Raw genomic sequence first — 10,584 nt, forward strand, 5'->3', positions numbered from 1 at the left:
GACGAACTTGCGCGCACACAATTTTGGGCAACTTCCAGTATTTCTAAATCTACTTGGCCAGAATTTCCGATTTCTAAGTGTTAATATTTCATTGATTTCATTAATTATTTTAATGTTCCGAACACCTAATTTATTTACGATTTAGTGGAAAAAGTGGAAAAAGCAGGAAATATAAGGGAGTGAAATGGGCCCCTCCCCGCCCATTTCCGTGAGGTCCTACCTCTCCACGAGGGAGCAACGACCCCTCCGTGGCCCCATAGGGGACCGTATTTTTTTTTATTGTCGCGCACAGGACTAGGAGGGAAAAACCTCAAGTAAATCAAGATCCAATAATATTTAGTAAACATTGAGGTGCTACATCCGTGTTATGTTGGTATTGCACTTTCTTAAAAATGTCTTAAAAATATTTCAACAATAGGCTTTTTCAATAGTTCTTGAGAAGTTCTATATTTTCCGGTCTCGTTCTAAGGGTTGCTTTGGGAACCAGCGGTGGGTAGCGTAGAACCTCTGCCCGCCAAGCTATACGTTCTTGTTCACGTTTAGCTCGGCTACGACGGGATTCGCTTTGTCGACGGAGGCAATGATCACATAATCCTACTTTCCAGATTCGCCGCTACGATTTAGCGCCATGATTTTGGTATCGCCTAAAACCGTAGCGTTGTGCATCTCCCTACTCATCACTATTATTTTAGAAGAACCCAAACCTTTACGGTCCAGCAGCCAGTAACAATTCCAAAGGATAAAAATGAATAAGAAGGAAGTGACAGTAGTCCCTGAAGATAGAGAAGATTCACGGTAAAGTAAATCACGGAAGATAATTTCAAATCACAGTTTCCAATAACCATACAATCGATTTATCCCAATATTATATATTTACAGAAAAATAGTAATGACCCGTGCTGAAAATGTGGTACTGAGTATGCTACATCAAATAGCCCAAGGAAGATGTCCTGAAGTGATCTATCCCACAGGAGTTACCGAGACGTTGGACCAGTCTGAACGTTGCAAAGAAAAAGCGACACAGTCACAGGAAATTGATGAATTCAGGGATACGATGACAAACGACAGCAAAATGACTAGGGTAGATTTTACCTGTAAACGAAGCAGGAATAAATTAACGCTGATGACTACTGTGCTGTCACACGCTCATCGATTATCAATAAACGGTGACGTCATTACTCGTAGATCACTTTATTACGATCTACAGTCCGAATCTACTCAAGGTCTGGCACCGGAACAGAGACACGTTGACAATTCGGTGAACCACGTGGCCAGTTTGTTAGGGTGCGCACCCTGGGACTTGGGTCAATGTTTATTGATATTTAATTAGCCAGAGATAAAATCCGAAATAGCTTTATAACATTCCTAACGTCTTCCTCGTTTGTAGGTTTTATTGCTACTGGCAAGGGATTGGTTGCTGGTGACCTAACGCTTGGAATTGGATCCGAGGAATCTGTGGATTGCAACGTGAGAGGTGGTGTTGTTGTACCACAGATTTTTTCAAATTTGACAAAACTCCAGACAAGCTCGGACTTTGTATTAATCATCGAAAAGGATTCTGTTTTTCAAAAACTCATTGAGCAAGACTGTCCACGTTCTCTGAATTGTATCCTGATAACCGGTAAAGGTTATCCAGACGTATCTACAAGGATGCTAGTGAGAATACTTTGGGAAAAATTGAACCTACCTGTATATTGTTTGGTCGATGCTGATCCATACGGGATTGAGATCATGCTCGTTTATCGGTTAGTCATTTACTTAAGTAAGAATTCACTACCTCCAACCTAGATACTATAATTACTTTTTTGCCATTACAACTGAACTTGTTACTGAAACTGTTTCTAGATTTGGTTCTACCACTTTGGCCAAGGAACATAAATTACTGGTTTGCCCTGGTGTTCGTTGGTTGGGTATTCATCCCTCAGAGTTGGTTGCACTGGGAGTGAAAGCGACTCCCCTCACCAATGCAGACCGTTCGAAATTGGCATCACTGGAGGAACGACCTCACGTTAAAGACTTCCTGTCTCGTGAGCTGGACGCCATGAAGAGAGGAAAAGCTGAAATTGAAAGTGTAGCCAGTTTTTCGTTACAATTTCTGAGCAGTGCTTACATCCCTTCAAAAATAAAGGCAGGACAGTATCTATAAATCTATAATTAACTAAACTCGTATAAATCAATATCATTTATTAATCTAAAAATTTTCCACGCAGTTGCCTGTTTCTCTTCACCTTTTATTATCTCACAATTATTCCTCTACTTGATCAGACTTCACCCCCGTAGTGCTATCATCCAGTGTTATCAGTTCTGGTATTTTGCGATAATACCCAAGAAATATAACACTCGTACCCGATGATTCTCTGTGCAGCTTCATCTTGTTTTTGTTAACCGGAAATTCTAAACTCGTACAAGTCTTGGATCGCGTTGCGTAAGGATGATCGTAACGACTTGTCGCAGTTCAATATAATAAAATTCCAATTAACCATTAATCAATATTCGAATCTTCATTAAAATTGTACTTACCGTTTTTTCATAATTCCATAATTGTAACCTGATAATCTTTTCACACCTTGTTGCAGTGCACTAGTCGTATACATCCCATTACCTTTTCTTCCCGACCGTAGTGCCACCATGACTTTAATAAATATAAATCAATAAAAATATTGTACACCGAATTTGTTCTCAATGAATTTTTCCGAAATTATCGAGTAACTGAACTGACGAGTAACAAGTCAGTACTATTCATATCAGTTCAATTGGCTGCTATCCATAGCCCAAAAATTCTAATTGGCATTTCAAAATTTATCCAGTTGTCAAATTTCGATTTCACCTGAACGTGGCGGCAAGAAAAACAATAAATAACGTAATTGATCAGTCATCCGTTATTTCAGTCAATGACGAGTTTTGAGAATAAATAAATAAATTATTCTTTTGGTTTTTTTTTTTTTCAGGTAATGTAACAGTTTATTGAAAACACGTTGTCCGCCCGATGCACGGGCTGAGCCTCGCTGATATTAAAAAACGCAGAGTCTTAATAACATGATTATCTTGTGGGTGTTACATGGAAGATAACTAGTGCCGTCCACAAAATCGGCAAGGTGCCTTATATTATATATATATATGTCTACATATAATATATACCTACGTATATATTACATATCCATATGTAATATGTAATATGTACATATCCATATGTAATATATATATATATAACATAACTGCGCGATCCTTTAAAGATGGCGATATATCAATTCCCCGTATAACGTCTCCAGATGAGAAACGGACAATTATCTGGAGGTCAACAAGACAGGAGGATTAATAAATTTCCCGAAGGAGGGAAGGAGAAAAAATTTCATCTTTTCTCTCGTATTCTTCTCTCTTTTTTTTTTCTTTCTTTCTTTCTTTTCTTTTCACCTACATTCAACAACGTACGATCGCGTAACTAATTGACCAGGAGTCCCTTTTGATGACGTCAAAACGAATAAGGATCACAAATATCTTTCGAGTGCATTGTATATAGGTTTTTACCGATTTCGTGGACACATCGAATTCCTTTTACTTTATTAATTTTTTTTTCCTTTCATTCCCTCTCGCTCTCTCTCTCTCTCTCTCTCTCTATCTCACTGATTATTCTTTCACACTGTCTATCGCTCGCTTAACGTTGAATTTCCATGAATTTTTATGAATTGGGTATCAACAGGGTAAGAGGGGGGTTTTTATGGGATGTTGAAGGGGGTTCTTTAACACTAGCGACGATATACGTTACCAAAAGCTATTATTTATCCCTATGCGCTGCTACCAAAGATTTTTCTTGTAATAATTCAATTTTATCATTAGCTTTTTTTTCTAGTTTCTCTCCTCTACCCTTTGACTCGATAAGAATTTTCATTTTCTCCTTGTCGTTCTTTTATCTTCTTCGCCTCGGTTCTTCAATCTTTATCCAATATCTACACTCACGTTTAGTTATTCAATTAGTGGCGTTAATTATATTTAATAATTGATTGTAGTTCTTACTTCTTTACTCTCGTGGGCTTTGTAGTTCCGTTCCCCGCCACCCACGGTAATTTCGTCTCTCCGATCGAGGATCATTTCGCTTGTCAAATTTAATTTATTAACGAATTTGCATTTCGAATCGATGCAAGATCGTGCTTAACCTCTTGTATTTTATTCCTCTAAATCGTTTTTTGTTTCCTTATCTAAAATTTTTTCTGCTCTCTCTCTCTCTCTCTCTCTCTCTCTCTCTCACACACACACTCACTCTCACTATCTATCTCCAGTCACTAACGAATCTTCACAATATTTAATAGTTTATTTATTTTTTCAGATCGTCCTCGCGTTTCTGCAAACCTATCTTTATTATTCCCTCAAACGCATCCTTGAATCTTTGATGCTCTGAAGTTTCCTCGACTATTGCGTAATATCCTCTCTCTCTCTCTCTCTCTCTCTCTCTCTCTCTCTCTCTTTCTTTCTCTTCCTCTATTTACTTTTTAATTCCACACGCAAACTTTATTCAATATTGCAACTGTTGAATGCGCATGCGCCCACTCTAGGCTGAGTTCATTAATTAACGTTCAACCAATATCATGTGTCGTAGTTGTAATTATATTATTGACCGTTCATCGTGAAGCGTTGAGAAAAATGTTCAGAGTCGTTTATTACATAAATTCGGTATTCTATTATAGGGATAACCGATGTGATCGCATAACAGACTAATTGATTGATCAGATTGAGAATGCAATTATCGTCGCAGAAGCATCAGTGCCAGTTGATTAAGCGTCCCTGTAGGTGGCGACACTTGCCGACGCCTGGATATTTTAAATACTGGAACAACGATCTCAGTTTTTCATTATCTCTCTTTCTCTCACTCTTTTTATTCCCTTATATGTGTATATATATATATATCTATCTCTCTCTCAATCTCGCCACGGTTTCACACAAAGCGCTCAACAGTAATTATTTTATTTATTAATTTCCTTCAATTTACTTTTCTTCATCCTCTCTTTTTTTTCATTTATTGTTTGATTAGTTGCACTAGCCTTGATTGTCGGCATATAAGGGCTGCTGGCACAGCGTGGCGTGTACACCTCTATTTTTTGTTCTCTTTTCTTCATCGAGTCCATTGTCCACGCTAAACGCTCGAATTCTTTATTTTAATTCAAAGACAAACGCGCCGTTGTATGCAGTGACCGCGCCCTCGCCGGAAATTCATCCCTCAACTTTCACTTCTTATTATTCCTTATGTAATTATCTCTATCTCTCTGTCTCACTATCCTCATCCAGACTTTTTTTTTTTCACAAGCGTGGCAACATTCGCAACAGAAACATTTCTCTCTGAGACATTCACGTTTGAGTTACAGCTAAGCGAGGCCGCCATTATTAAATTCCTATCTATTTATACTAGCCGAACTCTCGGTGCTGCCATTTCACTCGTATGCTTATATCCATTCAGCAAAGCCATCGACCACCTGACCATGTCATTTTCGTTAGTCAAACGAAACGCGAATTATTATTAATAATCTTTTTCATGCTTCCCCTCCACGTGAAAAATTCATCACATCCGGCGAAAAGGCGGTCAGTGACGTCGCATTTTACCATAATGATTAGAATGAGTTATTATTTACAAATATTTGGAGGTGGGGCGGGAGGGGGTGGAAGAGGGAATTTAGGATGGGTTCATGAGGCTCCTTAAAGGAGGGGGACATTCTCTCTCTTTCTCTATCGCTCATCACCTTTCTCACCCTATATATATAATATATATAACATTATTATACATAGACTAGGCAGCGAGCTGTACAACATAAATTTAACGAGTTTTTTTTTTTTTTTGGTGAGCAGGCATTTATCATAAGGTAATCGCGGGGAGCAAGGGGCGAATAGGGGGTGACACGGTAATCAGATTATGGAAAGACGTGATAACATGAAACATGAGAGTTATTCTTTGGAGTATTTAGTGCCTTATTATCAGACTCCTACGTGCGATCAATCGTGAACGTTATTAAGACAGGTATCTCAAGATGTCACGTTTCGCCAGAGAGATCCAGTGGTGACTTGGATCGTACTACAGTGATATTAGGTATTAGGAAAGAATTATAGTGACGCATAAGGCAGATATACACAACGCTATAACAATATTAGTCATACAAACATGATGGAACTTTTCATAAGATTCTTCTTAATCATTTTCCTCACTATCAATAAGAATTATTTGCCATATCTAACGGTGGAAACGCGAGGGGAGTAAAAGGGGACCGGTGTTCGTATCAATCAATCCATCACTAAGTACACTGGTATTAGCGCTCTCTCACTTTCTCCGCATTCTGCCTGTCTGATACTCTCTCTTTCATTTTTTTTTAGATTTTCGTACGTACACACACATACAGTCTCATGCACTCTTGTTAATTTTTTTTAGGCTTCCAGACTTTAGGCTCGAGGCTTTCACGAGCTTCTCGCTCAATATTTATGCCTAACTTAGCGAGGGTTCGTAAAACTCACGAGGGGTAGAGGGGTGGTGGCTATTCGGGGAGGAGGAGTTTTCGTATTTCTTTTCCAGAAAGTGAGTTTCTTTTCTTATCGTCCATCCACTATGGTACCTACGTTCGGACGACGTGCTTTTGGGAGCTCGGCCGATCTCTCCCGTGGCCTTCCTAAGGTCAGCAAGTAGATGTGGTATCGGTAACGAGGGATAAATCGATTTGAGGCACTAGGAGGCGTCCAGGGCGAGGCACTCGGCGAGGAAGTCCTCCATGGAACGATAGGCGTGCTCGAGCACTCCTGATAGGGCGTGATCTTCGTCCGCATAGCTCTGAGAGGAATGATGGACATGAATTTGGTTAATTGGTTCTGCAGGACTAGGTTGTGATCAGAGTTGATCGTCCTGATGAACGTGACTTGGATGTACGATAGGGTTTAGTATACTTATTGACGCTCACCTGGTATCTGAAGATGACACCCGCTTCCGCTAGAGACTTGGCGAAAGCTATGCCATGCGTGTAAGGCGCTGTGAGGTCTGCTAGACCATGAAGAAGGTAGAGGCTGTGACTCGGTACTAATCGCGCCCTTTGCGTCAGGTCAGCTTCCACGTAACCCTTGTAATTCTCTGTCGGAGCACCAAGAACTCGTTCCGTGAAGGCAGAGTCTGATGAAAGGATAAAATTGAATAAGGCGATCAAATGTGGTTTATTAGTTTTTCTATGTACTCACTGTAGTATAACCAGTCTGCAATGGGGTTTACGGCCACGCCGCACTTGAAGACATTTTGTTGACTCCCGAGGACCATGGCTGTTACGTAGCCACCGTATCCCCAGCCCCAGACTCCTACCCTGGATTCGTCCAGGTATTTGAGCGTGTCCAGAAGATGCCTCAGGACGGTCAACTGATCCTGAACCTCGACGCCTCCGATTCTTCGGAACAGAGCACGTTTACCCTGACCCCGGGCTCCGCGCACATCCAGTCTCACGTAGACGACGTCATTGTGACTGGACATGTAGGTCCCCCAGTCTATTCTGAACTTGTCAGTGACCGCCTCGCTTCCTGGCCGACCGTTCACCTCAACCAGAACGGGAAACGCTGCGTCCCTGAGCTCCTCTCGCCAGGATGGAGGCAACAGAAGTTGTACGTGTGCTCTCCAACCCTGGGGCAACGATAACTGGAATAGTGATCGATTTAGCAGATCCTTATTCAGCCATGTTTATGTTTTTAATCGTACGGGTTAAACCAACCTCGAAGCTTCTTCTAGTTGGAAGTGCCAACTGTGAGAGTCTATCCGCCCTCTGTATCCTGGTGTCATAGAGAAGCCTAACCATTTTATGGGTGGTCATTGAATGAACGCCGGCTAATGGAAGTCCAGGACCTTCACAGTGAAGTACATAATAACCCTGACCACCGTTAACCGAGGGAGGACTAACGGAGGCGCTAAAGTGCGTGCAATTAGTGTAGTAAAACCTAAAACATTAATCGGACCACATGCGTTATTTGTTTGTCTGTTCAATATAAATTTGCTTCCAAGCCTAGCGATTTACCGACTACTCCAGAGAACCTCCCCCAGGTCGCACGTGACACAGAGGGGTTCCAGCCTTCGAGGATCGTCCGTGGTTGGATCACGCACCATGTATAGGTGCCTCTGTCCAGGTCGTTTTTCCCTGGTGGCTAAGTAGTAAACTGAATGGGCCTGAGTGTCCCAAGCAAGGATCTCACTCACCTGCGAAAATTTGACGACCACTTTAACGACTGATCTTACAAAATATTATTTTTTTTTAACAATAAAAATCATAAAGGTCACATTGCCTCACCTCGTAGCGCCCATGCGAAAGTACAGCTATCCTTTGCTGAGTAAGCGTCACGTGCTTAATATGAGTAAAGTGCTCCTGACCACCTTCCTGTACAGCCGCCAGGAGCAGGAAGCTGTCACCGTCTGGCGCGAAAACCGGATGTGGCTGAGCATCAAGCCACTGTCCTTCCGGCGCCCTTTCCGAGTGCGTCTCCTCGCACTCCCAGGTCGGCGTACGGCAGCCTGAGACTATTGAAAGATTCTGAGACCTCGTCATCCAGACTACGGCTATCTGAGTAGAATCATCGCCTACCCAACCGGCAGAGATCAGATAGTATTCTCTGAAAGTGACGTAACGACTGTCAGTGCTGTCTTTAAAGAAAATCATCTGAACATGTGGTAATTATTTATCACCGATACAATATCATAAGTCACTGATTCGATACTTACTGTCCATCCAGAGCAGGCGGTGGCTTTAATTTCACCTTAGCCACAGTGGCATTTGTCGTATTGGCAGCACTGCTGTTGCTCAGATCAAACATCCACAATTCCACTTCAGGATTGGATGAACCTGGCGTCGGATACCTGACCGATCTAGACGGCGGAAAGAAGCCTTTTCTAGGTGAACTAAGGGGACTGGAACTAGCTCCGTCTTGGCCTATTTGAGCACCAAACCAAGGGAACTCCAGGGCGGACACTTTGGTATCATTGAAGCTGGCGAATAGGATATGTGATCCGTCTGGACTTGGCCAGATTGCTTCCGGACGTGGCAACACCTCCTCCTGGTACAACCAATCAGGCACCCCGTTGTAAATCACCCCTGGTATACCGGTGTCTGTGATACGCGTATCTTCTGGTGCTGAGGGTGTTATCCTCAGATAAATATCATTATCGGATATCATCAGGAGTGCCGTGGTATTGCCGAGCCAGGCCGCGTGCTGGAGTCGACTCTGCTGAATCCTCGACGAAGCATGTAATCTGAGTGGAGTGTGGTGACTGAAGAGAAGAGAACAAAATTTGTCTTCATCAAAAATTCTTAACAAGAGACGAGAACACTACAAGTTATTAAAAAAGAAAGGCTTAAAAAAAGTTCAACTACAAAATAATACTCACTCATTGGTGACATCATAGACCGTATAGTGGGCCGTGAAAGTGTGACGGAATACCTAAAACAGAAAGCAGCTCAATAAACCTTTTTTAAGCCTGATTCACTCACGCTCTCTAAAATTATCAACTATATAAATGAGCCATCTAGAAGATACAGTCAAGTAATGTACGTATAGTCAGACTATGGGGTGGCCTGATCAATTCAAAAGTAAACACAATGATTTATTCCACAAAAGTTCAAGGCAAGTTCACACAAGGATCTTCATGAGCCATAAAAATTGTTATTCGCCCTGGTAAAAGCACGGAGGAAGTAAAAGATAACGAGATGAACGAGTTAGCTTTCCAGCTTGAATGGTAATGACGGCGATGGTCACAGTGTCGCTGTAGAGACTGCTTGGTTCAACGACAAGCACGGCCCATAAAAAAAGGATAAATGAAGTAAAAAAAAAAAAACAAGCCACTAAACACACAACGTATTAACGGCAGATTCTAAGCAATTTTTAAAAGCCTTCTAATCGGCCCACCCGTTTATCGTTCGTTCAGGATTAAAAGCACGAGAGCCAGGACCATAGATACCAAAGCTAGCGAAGGTAGCTACCGAGGTCAAAGAAATAAAACGTCTATGAGGACTCTGAACTACATATGCAAACGAAATACATTGCCAACAGCATTCGGTGCAAGGAATCCCCTTACACAGCTTGAACTCGTAAAAGATCCACGAGCAATACCGCAATTCCCATATAGGGTAAGCTGAACGTTATCCAGGATAAACGGAACCAGCCATATTACTTGTTCCATCAGGCTACCTGACCCATCATGAATCGAATGACCCAAGGTATCAATTTTCAAATACGAAAATTGACTTACTGGCTTAACGTTGTGCTTGAAGAGTACGTAGCGTAGATCCGAGCTGCACTGATAACCCTGGACGTTGAGTTGCCTCTGAAAATGATATAATTTAGGGGTTACTCATCCGAAGACACGTGGTTTCCTTATGTGGATAGCTTGGGGGGGCCGAAGCAAAGAGGTGGACACAGTTCACCAGGATTTACGAGTGTCTGGCCATGATAGACCCTGAAGGGACCTAGAGTCCTTTCCAGTATAAAATAAAGGATAGTTCGGTAGACGACGACGACGTGGAGTCTGCGTCTCCCGGTAGTCGCAGAGTGCGAGTAGGTTTACGAGGGTCTCGCGAGAGCCGCGTGACTTTTCGT

At 41.9% G+C, this 10,584-nt stretch overlaps 3 protein-coding genes across 12 annotated transcripts in view; 1 reads left to right on the plus strand and 2 right to left on the minus strand.

Moving 5' to 3' along the window:
- Positions 1-464: 464 nt before the first annotated feature.
- On the plus strand, positions 465-2,175 carry LOC107270500 (meiotic recombination protein W68). 2 transcript variants are annotated; one of them, XM_015745559.2, is made up of 4 exons: positions 465-795; positions 880-1,304; positions 1,388-1,745; positions 1,846-2,175. In XM_015745559.2, exons 1-4 carry the CDS (start codon positions 746-748, stop codon positions 2,144-2,146), a joined length of 1,134 nt encoding a protein of 377 aa, XP_015601045.1. In that variant the 5' UTR covers positions 465-745; the 3' UTR covers positions 2,147-2,175. The 2 variants fall into 2 exon arrangements, with proteins under 2 accessions (XP_015601045.1, XP_024943655.1); XM_025087887.1 differs by having other exon boundaries at positions 1,388-1,762; positions 1,846-2,059.
- Positions 1,920-2,831, minus strand: LOC112494773. Of its 2 annotated transcripts, XR_003060540.1 has the most exons (3): positions 2,521-2,831; positions 2,229-2,444; positions 1,920-2,057 (listed from the first exon to the last, which is right to left on the minus strand). XR_003060540.1 is itself a non-coding variant. In XM_025087888.1 (2 exons), the coding sequence occupies exons 1-2, from the start codon at positions 2,628-2,630 to the stop codon at positions 2,246-2,248; spliced, it is 309 nt and encodes a 102-aa protein (XP_024943656.1). In that variant the 5' UTR covers positions 2,631-2,831; the 3' UTR covers positions 2,173-2,245. The 2 variants fall into 2 exon arrangements, 1 of the variants encoding a protein (XP_024943656.1); XM_025087888.1 differs by lacking the exon at positions 1,920-2,057 and having other exon boundaries at positions 2,173-2,444.
- Positions 2,832-2,928: 97 nt separating this feature from the next.
- LOC107270524 (inactive dipeptidyl peptidase 10) overlaps positions 2,929-10,584 on the minus strand; it is a 47,691-nt gene continuing 40,035 nt past the window's right edge. For all 8 annotated transcript variants that reach the window (XM_015745603.2, XM_015745602.2, XM_025087878.1 and 5 more), the window contains 9 exons: positions 10,238-10,312; positions 9,377-9,429; positions 8,714-9,259; positions 8,286-8,604; positions 8,016-8,194; positions 7,716-7,938; positions 7,198-7,642; positions 6,927-7,132; positions 2,929-6,799 (listed from right to left, as the gene is read on the minus strand). In XM_015745603.2, the coding sequence (XP_015601089.1) occupies positions 6,698-6,799; positions 6,927-7,132; positions 7,198-7,642; positions 7,716-7,938; positions 8,016-8,194; positions 8,286-8,604; positions 8,714-9,259; positions 9,377-9,429; positions 10,238-10,312 (2,148 nt within the window). In that variant the 3' untranslated portion in view covers positions 2,929-6,697. The remainder of the gene's footprint in view (positions 6,800-6,926; positions 7,133-7,197; positions 7,643-7,715; positions 7,939-8,015; positions 8,195-8,285; positions 8,605-8,713; positions 9,260-9,376; positions 9,430-10,237; positions 10,313-10,584) is intronic.

The sequence above is a fragment of the Cephus cinctus genome, unplaced genomic scaffold (assembly GCF_000341935.2).
Source record: "Cephus cinctus unplaced genomic scaffold, Ccin1 Ccin1_scaffold0786, whole genome shotgun sequence".
Lineage (NCBI taxonomy): Eukaryota > Metazoa > Arthropoda > Insecta > Hymenoptera > Cephidae > Cephus > Cephus cinctus.

Coding starts and splice junctions, on each gene's coding strand:
- LOC107270500 (XM_015745559.2), top strand. CDS start 746: ATGAATAAGAAGGAAGTGACAGTAGTCCCTGAAGATAGAGAAGATTCA. Junction 796..879: donor GAAGATAGAGAAGATTCACG/GTAAAGTAAATC, acceptor ATATATTTACAG/AAAAATAGTAATGACCCGTG. Junction 1,746..1,845: donor GAGATCATGCTCGTTTATCG/GTTAGTCATTTA, acceptor AACTGTTTCTAG/ATTTGGTTCTACCACTTTGG.
- LOC112494773 (XM_025087888.1), bottom strand. CDS start 2,630: ATGGTGGCACTACGGTCGGGAAGAAAAGGTAATGGGATGTATACGACT. Junction 2,445..2,520: donor TATGGAATTATGAAAAAACG/GTAAGTACAATT, acceptor AACTGCGACAAG/TCGTTACGATCATCCTTACG.